This window comes from Phaethon aethereus (genome assembly GCF_964289735.1).
Source record: "Phaethon aethereus genome assembly, chromosome: 3".
Lineage (NCBI taxonomy): Eukaryota > Metazoa > Chordata > Aves > Phaethontiformes > Phaethontidae > Phaethon > Phaethon aethereus.
The window spans coordinates 83,525,199-83,540,418 of record NC_138576.1 but is presented as its reverse complement, the minus strand read 5'-3'; the positions used below and the strand labels follow the sequence as shown (position 1 = coordinate 83,540,418).

Sequence of the window (15,220 nt, the reverse complement as noted above, 5' to 3'; positions counted from 1 at the left end):
GTAAAAACTAAGACCAAGACTTTTAATTGCATCCCAAAAGACGTATGGGAAAGAAAGGGAAAGAACAAAATACTTTTGAAGCCAAATTAGCCCATGAATTAATAACTCTCATTAGGTTTTAACCAGATACCGTATTTGTCCCTTGGTCTTTTTCTTATTCGTTTCATAGTTGGACTATTGAGTTTCGAGTCTGTGACTTTCATCTCCATTATGTTTGCTAAAGGAGTAAGCAACAAATACAGAAGGTCTTTAACTCCTCAGTTTCTTTCTGGCAGAACATCATTGTTTGCATTTCTTAAGTTTTTTAAAATAACAGCCTTGACTCTCTTCTCATTTAGCCCAGTTTAACAATGCTTCAAAGTCCAAGGAATCCAGCTGCATTAATCTCAATTTAAAGGAGTTTATCCTCAGTTTAGAGGAATGCCTAGCCTAGTATTTGACATACCTCATATACCTGTAGCTAAAGAAGAACTGTCATTAAATCTAGATTAGAAATCTGTCCACTTTATGCTCTGAACTTAAAACTTGTTTTTAACCCACTTCCTTCTGCTTCTACTGCTGTATTTTCCTCCTCTGAAGAGCAATGAACAAAGAAATTACTAATCTGCAACTCTATCTGCTCTTAGCTCCCAGCTTTTCCAGTTCATTTGTTTTGTTTGGGTTTTTTGGTTTTTGTGTTTTTTTTTTAATTCAGCCTTGGAGCTTGCTGATCACATTCACCTTGAAATCTCATTCTTTGGGCTTTCACAACCTTGTCCTCTCAGTCCTCTTTTTGCCTTTCTAATAATTCACCCTGGTTTTTCTTCTCATTTTCTATGTATGTGCTGGCTTTGGCTAGGATAGTTATTTTTCTTCATAGTAGCTAGTATGGGGCTGTGTTTCAGATTTGTGCTGAAAACAGTGTTGATAAAACAGGGATGTTTTAGTCACTGCTGAGCAGTGCTTACACAGAGGCAAGGCCTTTTCTGCTTCTCACACCACCCCACCAGCGAGTGGGCTGGGGGTGCTCAAGAAGTTGGAAGGAGACGTAGCTGGGACAGCTGACCCCAACTAACCAGACCATATCCAAGGGATGTCCCAGACCATATTACGTCATGCTCAGCTATATAAAGCTGGAGGAGGAAGAAGGAAGGCAGGGATGTTTGGAGTTATGGCATTTGTCTTCCCAAGTAACCGTTATGCATAATGGAGGCCTGCTTTCTTGGAGATGGCTGAACACCCACCTGCCCATGGGAAGTGGTGAATGAATTCCTTGTTTTGCTTTGCTTGTGTGCACGGCTTTTGCTTTACCTATTAAACTGCCTTTATCTCAACCCACGAGTTTTCTCACTTCTACTTTTCCCATTTTCTCCTCCATCCTACTGGGAAGGAGTGAGTGAGCGTCTGCGTGGGGCTTAGTTGCCAGCTGGGGTTAAACCATGACAATGTACCACAGGCATTCATAGCCTTAGTACACTTTGTTTCTCCTTTTACATTCTTCACGTAGTACATGCAGTGCCTAACATTCCTCTGAGTCCTATTGCTATGTCAGGTAATTTTAAATCCAGTTCTATATAGAGAGATGATAAGAACCAAACCATTTTAATTGTGTACATAAAGCCATCTCACTATAATAGAGAGATATTGCAGTCTTAAGCCTCACAACAGCCTGTGAGGAGCAAAAGCATTACAATTCCTCTTCTACAGTGGCAAAGAAAAACTGATCACACAAAAGCCTGTGGTAGCCTATGGGTTATGAACCAGAGGATTCATTTCACCTTTCTACCTCCAGATCAGTACATTGGCTCATGTATTTGACACTTCTTGGACTTTAGAATGGATTTGCTTAACTTACAGGCAGTGCACACCAACTGCAGGCACTGCCTCTCACCAGCCCAGCCCATGGAGCGAACACTTGCTCTCTGTTCACCAAATGGTTTTCCAAGAGGGTAGGCAGGGGAACCCACAGCCCAGGAGGAGTCCTTGTGTTGGCTCACCATGAGGCTCTGATGCACCAACCACCATGTTGGGTATTTGCAGCAAATTGGCAGAATACACTCCACTTTACTAACATCTACCACAAGCAAGCAAAGCCAGGGTTAAGCCAGATAGATCAGAGCTTACACATCACCTCAGAAGAGTCCACATCCTCATGTGGCTTCTGACAGCCAATGTGACTCTGTTGGGACCTTGGTCCCTCCACGATGCTCCTCTGACAAACTAGCTTCCTTTTTCCTGTCGGGGGCTTTGCCATGTTGATTACAGCACTGGCCCCAACTCCTGGCCTCTCCTCGTTTCAGCAGCCACATCACCTGCTCCTTTTTCCTGCTTTTTGCTTTTTCTTTTTTAATTGGTCTGACTCCAGCCTTCAATACCATCGAGTTCAGTGGGGCAGAAGCCACAGATTATTTATGAGGGAGGCAGCGCGTGTCCTGCTCTGCCAGCCACCTGGCGGGGATATTTTCGGGCCTACAGGAGTGACAAAACCTGGCCCTCCGCTGTGGCCGGGTGCTGCCGCTGCCACCCTCCCCGTCACTCAAGGCCGCAGTGCCCGGGGGGGCAGAGGGGCAGCTCTGGGGACAGGGACAAGGGCACCCACGGACTAGCGACACACCGCCCGCCGGGGACGGCTAGTCCAGACCGGTGACACCACCCAGCAGTTTCCCCCTCCGTGCCTGGCGGCGGAGGCGGCCGGGGAGGCCGCGCTCCTCGGCGGGCCGCTTCCGCCCGCCTGCCCTCTCGCCGCCGCGAGGGCAGCGCGGCCGAAGCCGTCCCACCCCGGCCCCGGCCCGAAGCCTGGCCGTGCGCTCGGCGCCGGGGCCGGGCCCGGGCCCCGCGGCTGCGGCCGTGCGGCGCGGCCTGCCCAGCCCCGGCCCCAGCCCCAGCCCCGCCCGCCTGGCGGCGCGGCCCCGCCCGCCTGACGCGCCGTCGGCGCTGGCGGGCTGGAAGTGGCGTACGTGCACAGCGGGCCGCGAGAGTGGCGCCTCCTCCTCCTCGCCCCGACACAGCGGCGGAGGCGCGGCGGGGAGAGGCGGCGGCCGCGCCGGCCCGCGCACAGGGCAGAGAGGCCGGCGGGGAGCGGAAGGCAGCCCCCCCCCACCGCCGCTCTCCCCCTCGCGCGCGCTGCCGCCGGCGGGGCGGCGATGAGGCGGCGCTAGCGGCGTTAGCGGCGCAGGGAGGGCGGCGCGGGCCCCCGCGGCAGCCCCGCGCCCGGCCGCCCCCAAGGAGGCCGCGGGCCGGCGGAGGCGGAGGGCGGCGGGGGCCGCGGCGGAGCCGGGCGGCCATGATGCAGTGAGCGCTCCCTCCCCGCGCGGCCGGGCGGGGGCCCGCGTTAGCGCCGCTCCCGCCCGCCTCCTTACATAACCCCTCGGCGGCAGAGCGGGGCTGCGGCGGCACCACCAGCGCCATGGCAAATGACAGCGGCGGCGGCGGGGCCGGCCAGGGCAGCGGCGAGAGCAGCAGCGGCGGCGGCAGTAGTAGCAGCAGCAGCAGCAGCGAGCGGGACCGGCAGTACTGCGAGCTGTGCGGGAAGATGGAGAACCTGCTGCGGTGCGGGCGCTGCCGCAGCTCCTTCTACTGCAGCAAGGAGCACCAGCGCCAGGACTGGAAGAAGCACAAGCTCATCTGCCGCGGCGGAGGTGCGGCGGCGGCGGCCGCAGCAGGGGGCGCTGCCGAGCCCCGCGGCGGGCACCCCCCGCCGACCCGCGCCCACAGTGCCGGGGCCGCGGCGGGAGGCAGCGGCCGGGCCGCGGGAGGGGCCGGGGCCGCGGCGGGGAAGGGCGCAGCGCCGCCGACCCCGGAGGCCCCCCCTGAGGCCGCCCCGCTGACCAACAACCACGTCGTCGCCGCCGCCGCAGCCGCCGGCGGCGAGGCGGAGACCCCGGCCGCGGCCCAGTCCCCGTCGCCCTCCGGGGAGGCGGTGCTGCTGTACCGGGACAAGTCGAACCTGTACCCAGGCGGCGTGCAGGCGGGGCCCGGCGGGGCCGCGCTGCGCCCCAACGGGCAGACGAAGTCGCTGGTGCCGCAGCGGCTGGCGCTGGAGTACATCGTGCCTTGCATGAACAAGCACGGCATCTGCGTGGTGGACGACTTCCTCGGCAAGGAGCTGGGCGGGCTGGTGGCCCAGGAGGTGCGGGCCCTCCACCACACCGGCCGCTTCACCGACGGGCAGCTCGTCAGCCAGAAGAGCGACTCCTCCAAGGACATCCGCGGCGACAAGATCACCTGGGTGGAGGGCAAGGAGCCGGGCTGCCAGACCATCCGGCTCCTCATGAACAGCATGGACGATCTCATCCGACACTGCAACGGAAAGCTGGGCAACTACAAAATCAACGGCAGGACGAAAGTGAGTGCGGGACCCGCGACCCCCGGTGCCCCGCCCCCCCCCTCCAGCCGGGGTGGGGTGGCGGGGCCGGAGCGGGGCGGCGGAGCCGGCGCTTCCCCGGGCAGGGGCGTGTGTGCGCCCACGTGTGCGCCTGTCCGCGGGTGTGCGTGCGCCTGTCCGCGGGTGTGCGTGCGTGTGCGCACGTCGTGTCGGTGTGTCTGTCTGTGCGGGGTTGCCTGTCGGGGCCGGGTTGGCCGCGGCCTGGGCGGCGGGCGGGTGTTGTCGGCGGTCAGCGCCCGGGGGTTGCTCTCGGCCGGGAAGGTGCGAAGGGCTTGTTGGCCTTTTCCCTTTTCCGGCGCAGGTTAAAACAAAAAAAAAAAACCCAACCAAAAAAAGCGATCTCATTTATATCCCTGCTTTTTGTTGAGCTCGACCTGGCAGTTTACCCGTGAGTATTGAAATGCAAGTTCTCCCGTGGTCTCCCGAAAAAACTGGGGGCGATGTACTCACCGGCCCCTGAAAACGGGACGTAGCCTGCGTGGGCACCGGGCGCTCTCGGGAGGAGCAGCACTGCGCACCTTGCCCGCAGCAGCCCGTGCTGACTAGTAGGAAAAAATTCCGTGCATAGCGTTGGCAGGCTCGCGTGAATGGGTCGAGTTTTGGTAAGTCCTGGCTCAGGATGCGGTCTGTCTCCCAAGTGCCAGACTCTTAAAAATGCGGGTAGGAGACCCGCCTGGGTGAACGGGTGTCCCTGTGGCACTGTAAGCGGCGGTGCTGCAGCAGTCACATCCGTGCGGAGCAGGGTGGCTTTGGGGAGAGATTTTTTTTTTTTTTTTACTATCATCAAGTCTCGTCTCTTCAAAAAACGTTGCTTTTCGGCCGTACTTTGGGGCCAGAGAACTGAGTCAAAATCTCCCGTTGTATTAGCCTTATTTACAATTCACTTCCAGTCCTTTAAATAAAATTCACGCCTTTGGTAAAAGGGCTAGTAATGAATATTCATCAGTATCTTTTCAGTGGCGGGGGGGGGAAGCCCCTTCACAATTTGCTACCTCTGTGAAAACATAAGGAAGCTAGTGAATCGGTAGGAACCGTCCCGCCGTGGTGGTTGCACTATCACAGACAGACTGTTGTTGCTGCAGCTGCAGAATCTCAGCTGGTAGGAAGCTGCGGGAGGGAGGAGGGAAGAAACTGGAAGGCAAAAAACCAGCCTTGGATTTGTTTGGGGCACGGGAAACTCCCGTGATAAAGAAAAGTGGGTGGGCATTGTTTAGTTTTGGGTTTTTTTTTTTTTGAAATGCGGTCTTCACGTACCTTTAGTTGAACCAGTACTGTGCTAAAACTTTTAAATGGCAACATGATCTAGATTTCTCCTAGATCCCTGTTAGCTTGGACTTTTCTAAGCCAACTTATCTTTCAGTAAGTCCTAAATCTCTTCAAGGCCCCAGTGTTTCAAACTTGCACTCTAAAAATATACGTGACTTTGCTGAGTTTCAGTATTGTGCAGCAGAGGGGAATACAGCTTTTGTTTCTATGTGCAGCGGTATGCTTCTGTAAATAATACGTGCCAGGGCTTTAGAAAAGGACTTTTGGAACTGTAATCCTGAATCATGCGTGCAATTCCTAGACCACCGAATCTTAACGTTTCTAAATAGTAACTGATACTTTTGCTAATTGTGAAAGATAGAGAAAAAGCTCTTCATGCTGCACACTTCTGTGGAGCAACAGCAAAGCAATGAAGATTGTTTAGCCCCACTTGGTTTTCAGTCACTGCTGAAATTCCTCTGTATTGGGGGGATCAGAACAGGTGCAGGGATTGGATCAGTGAAGGTGCAGTGTTTTTCTCCTTGGTGGTACAGAAGTGCCACTTTCTGTCCGTTGCTTATCTCCCCGCAAAAATTGGTGTTTGTAGTGCTGCAGGAAAGCTCGGTTCCCTACAGCTTCGGCAAGAGCAGAATGAAAACTGGCAGTTGCTCTCACAGGTTCACCCCTGAGTTGAATAAACAGAAGCAGTTGGTGACAAGAGATGGGCAAGTCAGCAGGAGAGTTTGATCTGTTGAAAAGTGGGGTTTGTCAGTGTTGGGGAATGCCTATTCCTAAAGTCAGCAGGGACAGGAGCGATGGGCCTTTCACCTTCTCTCTTTTTTCATCCATGGAGAACGGCACCTTTCCTCTGCCATAAATGCCACAGTAAGTTGAGTCGAAGGGCTGTGGCGGGGGAGCAGTCCGTCAGTGGAAACTTCTTCTGTGCATCCCTTCAGGGCTCCTGGGTGTTTAGAGGGGGAAAGGGAAGATGTAAAAAAAAACACAGAGAAACCTCTTCGTTATCTGAAGTAATTTTTTCTTCACTTGTTGCCCCTGCTTTTTCTGAATCGAGATTTGATTGCGTTGCTGACTGAGTCCCAGTATAATTTTTGTTCTTGGCAGTATAGATGGGTGTGCAGTGGAGATGCTGTTAATAGCTGCAACAGGTTACTCCAGAGCTCTTCTGTTAGTGCACTTTGTGTGGTGACAAGTGCTTCGTTCATTTAGTCAGATACAGTCTGCTTTCAAATCTTGATGGGTATGTCGGACTTGCATTCACAGCAATGACTTTATAAAAGGAATGATCCATGTGTAATATTTATTCTTGCTGGTTTCATTTAAAGTAATAGGACCAAAATGCATGGAGGATGCATTGACTGACTGAGCTCTTACAGAATAGCTTTACTACTCCTGTGTGTGTATGTTGCAGTACTGTGGTTTGCATAGTTGGTGTGTGGAGAACTTCGTGTACCATTTTACTAAAGGTGCTAAATAAACCAACTTGCAGCATCACTGGTGAGACTTGTAATTCCCCAGCATCTGAACCAGCAAGAGAATTCCAGCCCTTGGGGATCCCCCTATCCTCTAAACCACTACCAATGCTGGCCGCACAAGGTGATGGGTTGGCACGGTGTTAAATGATTGCAGTTTGGTACGGCACCTCATGCAACAGGGGACCTGCTAGAATTGTGCTGTGGTGGTGAAGTCTAGGAGATTGTTTCCTCAAAAAGTCATTTACTGAGAAATCAGATGTGGAGTGTTGTAGCTTTGAGGGGAAGGTGATTTTGTATGAACGGTTCTAAAGGTGTGTTGTTTTGGGTTTTTTTTAAGCCTAACTTTATTTTTTTTCATTAGACCTTTAAATGAAAAACAACCAAAACGCCCAAACCGCTTGCAGCCAGTTATTTAAAATATTGTTGTTGGGTTCACTGCAGTGTCTTCTTAGAAAACTGGCTTTGTTTTTGAATGTTGTGCAAGGGTTGGCATTATGTCACAGGAGTCTCAGGAGCTTTTATTGAATCTTTAACCTTTACCAGATCTAGTTCAAGCTCTGTAAGCAAGCATGTCCTATTAGAGGGAATGAATCAAATAAATCTGCTCCACAGTGTGCTGAAATTCCTACCCTTTTTCTATTACTGAGTCTTCAAAAATGTTGTGTTAACTAAATATGCCTATAAAATCTTAAAGGTTTATTCTGTGTGCTTTACCTAGCAGCTGGGTACTTTCAGAGAAATGAATGGATTATTGATCAAAGGTTTTAATGACACTTGATCAAGGCTAATTGTTTTTGGTGTTGGGGAAAAATAGCTGTATATAAAATGGAAGAGGTGATACCTAGCATATCACTTCAAATTTAGTTAAGGCTTAACTTGTATACCTGTTAGTGGTGTTGGCATTGAACTTGCCATCACTTCTGCAAAGTGTAGAAGCAGTACATGAAAAGGGGAAATGTGTCTTGAGATGTATACCCTGCATCTCTTAGCCTGTATCTATCAGGGAAAAAGATACATTGTTTTAATGGAATCCATTTTAAACGGATTTACATTCACCAGCACTGGTCTCTTAAGGTAAAGGACATAAAATAAGGTAAAATGTTAAGTGTGAGAAACCTGAGATGTTACATTTGAAAATCTCTGTTAGGGGTTTTCTCTAGACTAACTGGGCTACCTAGAGCTCATCTACTTAAACTGATGTGGTTCTGCTTAGATGTGACCAGCAGTAGATTACTCTTCAGCCTGAAAGGTTTACACACCAGTAGCCAACTACCTTAGTAGCCAAATACCTACGTATTCAAAAAACTGTAGCTGTGGCACTTCAGGGTATGGTTTAGTGGGCATGGTGGTGTTGGGTTGATGGTTGGACTTGATGATCTTAAAGGTCTTTTCCAACCTTAATGATTCTGTGATACCTTTGAGGTGTGTGGACAGTACAGCAGCAGGTATAAGAGAATGGCTAACTATTTAGTCATCTCAGAAGTCCTGACTTACTGCATTCCTTGCTTTTGTTCTCTTAGTCTCTTTCTTTCCAGACTCGGCTTGCTTTTTTTTCTCTAGCAGATGATGGCACATAATTGCATACATAAGCTGTAGTGTCTTTCTCCTACTTCCTGTTATTTTCTAGGTTTTTCTTCCATCTCTTCCCAAAATATTCTCTTCCCTGCCCCCCGCCCCTTCTTTTATCAGTTACCACACTGGTATGTGTACATATTTCTGTTTCCTTCCTGTCCTGTCTTAGATAGCTAGTGGAGGTATAAACCTGCTTATCGAAGTCAGGGAATGAAATCCTCCTGAATCTCACCCAGGTGAGAAGGTTGTTCCTCCTTCCACACACACAGGGTGAGAAGGTGTTAAGGGAACGGGGGGCAGCTTTATGATTTTTTTGCTAGACTTTTCTTTCCCCTGTTGTGGACTCTGCTGATCATCTAAAACTTCATATAAATCTGAAGTTTGCATCCTTTACTGCTATTGCAGTAATATTGGGACACCCCAGTGTGGACTGGGTTCTTAATAATGACTGTATAAACAGACACCTGCTCTGTCAGCTGTTCCTGCTTCTGCTCCCATCATACCCAGTGCCTTCTAACCCTATTCTGTGCCTTTTATTGGTAGGAGATTGAATAGACAGTTTGACAGTCCCTGTTACGTCCCTTTAGTTTTTGCTTCGTTCCCACTCCTTGTAATCTGTCAGAAGACCTACAGTTCAAATTGCTGCGTTTTAATGCTCTCCTGTCTCTGCCAGTAGGCCAGTGGCACAAAAATTTGCTGTTAGCTACACATTGTGCAAGACTGCTTTTCTGCTTTTTCTTGAAATTGTTGAATTACGTAATTGTTCATCTCCTACTCTCTCCCTGCCTCCAATCTCAAAATAAACTGACCTGCCTGATTGTAAGTACTTTAACTGCTGCTTATAATTCCCTGGATGCTCATCAGTTTTCAATATGATGCTGTGCGCTAGAGCATCCTGGAGTTTTCTGAAGACCAGAGGGCTCTGGATTCAGACTACTCTGACTGTTCCCTATTAAATTAGCTTCTTTCAAAGTTAGAAATGCTCCTTTAGAAAATAATCCTCTAAAAGTGAGTGGATTTCTCATACCTTCCTGTTAGCTTTTCTATAAACTGGAAAGAAGAGGCTCTGTGCTCTGGCCATTTATTTATGTTGCAGCTTTCCTACAAACATGTTGGATTAATGTCAGCAAGGAAAGAGAAATGTAACTAAGGAGCAGTCATCAGCTGATAGAGCTGAAGCTGTCAGCAGCCATGGAGCACTGAGAGGGGGCAGAGGGAACATGGGAGGAGGATATGTTAAATCTGAGTTTTGTAGATGCTGTTTAAAGTAGCATACAGGAGACCCAAGCAAGATTTCTGGATGTTCTTTCTGCTTTATCTTACTCTTCAAAATATAACTGTGAGCAGCATATAAGAAGACAGATGAAAATAAGAGGCAGAGAATAAGGACTGAGCAACCCAGCAGGTACTGGGAAGTGATGATGGTGGCAAAACGCTGGTAGAAGGAAAGTGAGCATAGAGGCGGGAGTGGGGCTCTGCGGCAGCTCGGGTGAGTCCCGCTCTGATCGGAGGACCAGCTGCGGCTGTGGGATCCGGGATGAGGAACATCTGTAAAGTGGGGGGCTTCCCCTCAATTTGCTTGTGGCATGCCTGGTTACAGAGATCCTTCTGTATCACAGTAGAGATTTATTTCACTATCACACCTTGAATTTATTTCATGCTAGAAAACTTACTGATGTATTTGGTTCCTAATGGATGACCATATGGGTTTGAATTTGTCACTGAGTTGTGGGGAAGTGTGGCTAGGTCTCTCTCGGTCTCCCAATACTCACTTGAGTGGCTTGACCTTGTTATAGAATATGACTGATGCTCATCTGACTTTTGACTGAGAAGCACAACATCCAGAAAAGACTTGTTTTTGTCCAGTGAAAATGAAAACGTGGATGTTGTTGAGATTCAGGCAGGTTCTTATACTAGAGAAAATTAGAAAGATGTACTAGTGTCTGAGGGGCAACTGTGTGGTGATTGTAACTTTGAAGTGTGGTATGAATATAGTGCGTCTGAGGGTGGGGAGCACCGCCTGTGACTGCTAGGGACTTCTCCACACCCCCGTGTCTTAGGCTGTAGTTCAACGAACACCTTCGGCTGGCGCTGCTGGAGAAGTAGTCACTCTTCTTTGCCAGCACAAGTATTTACATGGCCATCCTGTGAACTGGTTTAGGGAACTGATCCATCTGAAAAATAAACTGGCAAAAGAAGTGCTCCTGGTTCAGTGTTCGGATGTTTGTGCTGGCACAGAGGACTGGCAGATGGTGAGACTTTCTTTCAGCAGCAAGGCAAATTTATGCCAGCTTAAAGTGTTTGCCAAACTACAGCCTTAGTTTAACACTTAGGGACTGATTATCCCAAAATTTGCCCGTGAAAATTAGAACACGGTTTAAGAAATCTGTGCTAGCTATGTTGTTGTTTTTTTTTTCTTTCTTAATCTTTCTTTTCTTTGTTCCTCCATGTTCAGTGTGAGACTCAATTTTTGCCATCAGAAATGCATTCTCCTGTCCTCCAAGGATCTTCTTTGTGACAGTTTTATACAGAAATTTTGCCAGTCTACCAACGATGTGATCCCATGTAACATGCACAGGGAAAAAAGTATTTTCTCCAAATGAAAATATTTTTTTCCCCCATCTCTGTATCCCGCCCCTCCTCTCAGCTTCAAAACCAACCTACTAGCTAGATTTCTTATGCTTTTTGGGTGTCCCTGTCCATTGTTCTAGAGTTTTATTAGCACCAAAGACGTTCTTGGTTTCTCTGTTTCAAGACAGAGCTGGACTGGCATCCTCTGCGATGAACACTGTGTTGCAGATTGCTCCTGTTTGCTGCTGGCTGCCGCTGCTAAGGAAGGTCCCTGCTCAGCCATGTCCCCTTGTGACAGGTCCAGCACTCATTCTGCTTCAGGGGCTCTGTCTGGAATGGGGCAATTTCAGTACTGTTCCGTTTTTCTTGTCCTGTTTCCTGTCTGCTCCCTGGTGCATTAGGATAGCTGTATGAAATTCTGGGTTGGTTTGTTGCTTGCTTTTTCCCGGCCATTTTTGACTGTGCAACTGCTGTTAAGTTTTTTAGTTGTTGCTGTTCTGGAGATTAGGAACCCGTAGCCTTGTGGTTTGTGCACATCAGTGATTTCAGTACACTATGGGTAATTAATTTCATTTTTTTCCTGTCAGTGCTATCAGTGATTTTCTGACTGTGTCGCTGCTTTGAAGTTCTATGCTGTCTGTCCTGCGCAGAATGGGCTTGATTCAATAACACTCAAAAATCAAGCGGGATGCTTCTCATCATAGCTGTACAGCTCGAGAGGAAGAGCTGTCTTCCCTTGCCGGTGGCCTCTTGGACTGAAATTCCTTGGAAGTGATGTCCTGCCAAGTCATAGGATTGTCTGAACAGCAGTTCTCAAATCTCTGGGTTAGTTATATCAGTAACCTTGACTGGGTGTTGGAGAGATGTTTTCCCTTTTTCTTGATGATGCTTAATTTCTGAATAGGTTGCCAGCCATTTCCTGCAAATAAATCAGCAGTGTATTATTCTTTGTCATCATATTTACCTAAGTTCGTGACATTTGTAATTCACTTGTGGTGTTTAGACTGTCCTGGTTAGTATCTGACAGCTTTTGGCTCAAACAGGCTAAGTTGCTGTTGGAATTTTACAAAATGCTGTCTTTCTAATTGCTACTCTGTTGTCCTGTACTGAGTGCTGGTATGTATATATGTATCTGTAGGTATGTACATAGTATAGTTGTAGCTAGTAAGCTACATTTAACCTTGTAGCTTAAACGAAAGCTTTCTGCTGCAGCAGAAAGGAAACTTTTTTTTATGAAAGGGAAACGGATACTCTGTACAGAGCAAAAATTCCTTCTTGCCCATCTAGAAACTAAATGGGTTTTCTTTAGGCGCCTTGAAGAGCTCTTGTACAAAGACGGCACTTTTTTCAGTTCAAAATTCGGTTTGGCACTGTTGCGAGTGGGCTGGTTAGTTAATTCTTCAGTGGGACGCTCGTGGGGCTCCCTGTCTCTTGTGCTGCTGTATTTTGTTACTTTACAGTAAGGGAGTGACTGTGGACAATCCAAGGACTGTGCAAGTGTTTTTTTGGAAATAAACTTACTCAGAATATATCAATACAAGATCTTTAATCATTGGCATGTTTTTTACACTGCACTAAGGAAATAGTATTTTGAAAGCAGTATTTTCAGTGAACAGAACCGTAAAGTTATCTGACTTTGCAGCTACTGCTGAATGGAGTTATTTATGATACCCTTTTTATCTTCCACGTTTGTGACTTGCTACTTGGACCCTTCAAAAGGAGGACTGATGCTGCTCTTTTGTGGCTTTTTGGAAAAGCCATTTGGTGCTCATTAAATCCTTGTAAACTCCATCCAGTTTCTGATGCTCGTTGGTTAACGATAGCTGACCAAGCGTATTTTCAGTGCAGGTTTGTGCCGGAGCTGGCTGATAAGCGGCAGTCCTAAGCTTCAGGTCGAAAGGGAATTCACTCGCTGTTCCAGGGCAGCGTCTCTCAAAAACAGAGCAATGCTTTTATGCACGTAACAGCTGCTTACACTTGAAGGCTTTCTTGTTCTTTGGTGTTTAACTTAAAACTACTCGAGAGTATTTTTGTTAGCATATAATGTTACAAATAGGAATTAGGGAGAAATGTGCGTGCCTGCACGTCTTATGTGGATGTTGCATGTGAGGGTAGGGCAGTTAGTATATGTTGTGTGCGTAGTGCTCTAACGAAGAGATGAGGGCCATACCTGTAGGGTAATTAATGGGGCCTAGCAAAAAAGACTAGTTTATACCCAAGGATTAATTTTACACATTAATTTAGGGTCAGAGCACACAGTTTGACATTCTGGACTGTACAAATGATGTACAGCTTTGAGGAGATGCTGCTATGTGGCCCCAGCATGCTGCTGCGCGAGCGAAGCCCGAGACTGTCTTGCCTTGCTTCAGCAAAAACAAGCATTATGTCGAAAAAGATACAAAGGTGAATGCAGTGAGGGAGTTCAGGAAGCTGTTCTCCCTCTTGGTCCTAACAGGGTGGAGGAATTGTTGCGTCTGTTGCCAGATGACTGTAAGGAGTTTTAAAACGCAATAAACTGGCTGAAGGCTTGAGGGGTTTATATGTATTTGCTTGGTTTGGGTTGTTTGGTTTTTAAAATACATATATTTAATAAATACATATTCAATATTAAAACATAAGATAAATATTAAATAAATATGTTAAATTATATAAAGGTATTTTAAATCTGTTTACAGGAGGAGCTTGTATTGTCAATTCACATCACTTTGTTCTGTTGATACCTCGAAATTCTTGGTGAAGTGGCAGAGGCCATAGATTTCTCTGCTGGGCATACGCTTGCTGTGGCTTGCTGACCTTCTGGTGTGCCAGGGTCTGTTATCTTCCTGCTTGTGTAGTTCAGAAGGCTGCAGCTATATAGTTAGAACAGTCCTGAAGTTACTAGTCAAATTAAACCAAAAAGTTACAGTAATAGACTAACCTGACTGCTGTGATAATGTGGAATTTAAATTGCTATAGATCAAAAATGTGGTCCATACTAATTTTGAGGCAGAAATCCTCGTATGTTTAAGTTCTCTGCACTGTGAAAAAGTCCAGGGATGCAACATGTGAGAGGTTTCCAAACCAGTTTATAGTAGGTTAATAACTTCTCTTTCTTGTTGCTGCTCTCTGTCCCATTCAAGCATCTGTTCAAGCAGCTAGCCCTCATCGTGGACGCCAAGCTCCCTCAACAACTTCTGCGGTATTCGAAGAGCGTGTGGTCTGTGCGTGGCTGAAGGCACCGGGCCCTTCCAGTTCCAGCAGTTGCTGCATTGTTGTTCAGGCAGCTGGCATGCAGCCTTGCTGCTGTGAGAAAGGAAGCTGTGGCCAGTTGATAAGGGCATCTTAAACTGACTCAGTTTCAGCAGGCATGTTATACGATGCCCAGTGAAGTAGATGTTGGCTAATCGTACCTCTATTTGGCTTAACCTTGTTTGTGTCTCCTTTAGCCTCTATATGACAGGGCATCAGCCAGTCAGTAGCACTCTTCATAATAATGGATTCGCTTTTTCAGGTCATTTTGGGGAGAGCCTGACAGAGCTGGGGCTGTTTATGCTGGAGAGGAGAAGGCATAAGTACGTGGGGGGACTGTACCAGTGTGTACAGATACCTGATGTGGGGAGTGAAGAAGAGGGAGCCAGGCTCTTCTCAGGGATGCCCAGTGATGAGGCAGTGGGCACACTGAAATGCAAGAAATCCTATTTAAATGTAAGAAATGCTTTTCCCACTGTGAAGGTGATCAAATGGAGAGGCAGGTTGCCAGAGAGCTTGTGGAGTCTCCATCCTTGGAGATACTCAAAATGTAACCTGCTGTGGGTGACCCAGCTCTGAGTAGGGGGCTGGACCAGATGATTTCCAGAGCCGACCTCAGCCCTCCCACGGAAAAAAAAATACTGCAGTTTGGAGTGGAGGAGGTACAAAACAAGCCAATTTTTGCAGTCTGTTAAAATATATTTCCCCCCCCCCAGCAATGGCACAGTCAGTAGTAAGTCCTGCTTAT

General features: G+C 48.1%; 1 protein-coding gene across 1 annotated transcript in view; it reads left to right on the top strand.

Annotated features, from left to right (window-relative positions):
- Nucleotides 1–3,385: 3,385 nt before the first annotated feature.
- The window catches only part of EGLN1 (egl-9 family hypoxia inducible factor 1), a gene marked incomplete at both ends in the record, with an annotated part of 36,718 nt that continues 24,883 nt past the window's right edge, over nucleotides 3,386–15,220 (top strand). The window contains one exon of the mRNA XM_081997718.1: nucleotides 3,386–4,324. Within this exon, the coding sequence (XP_081853844.1) occupies nucleotides 3,386–4,324 (939 nt within the window). The remainder of the gene's footprint in view (nucleotides 4,325–15,220) is intronic.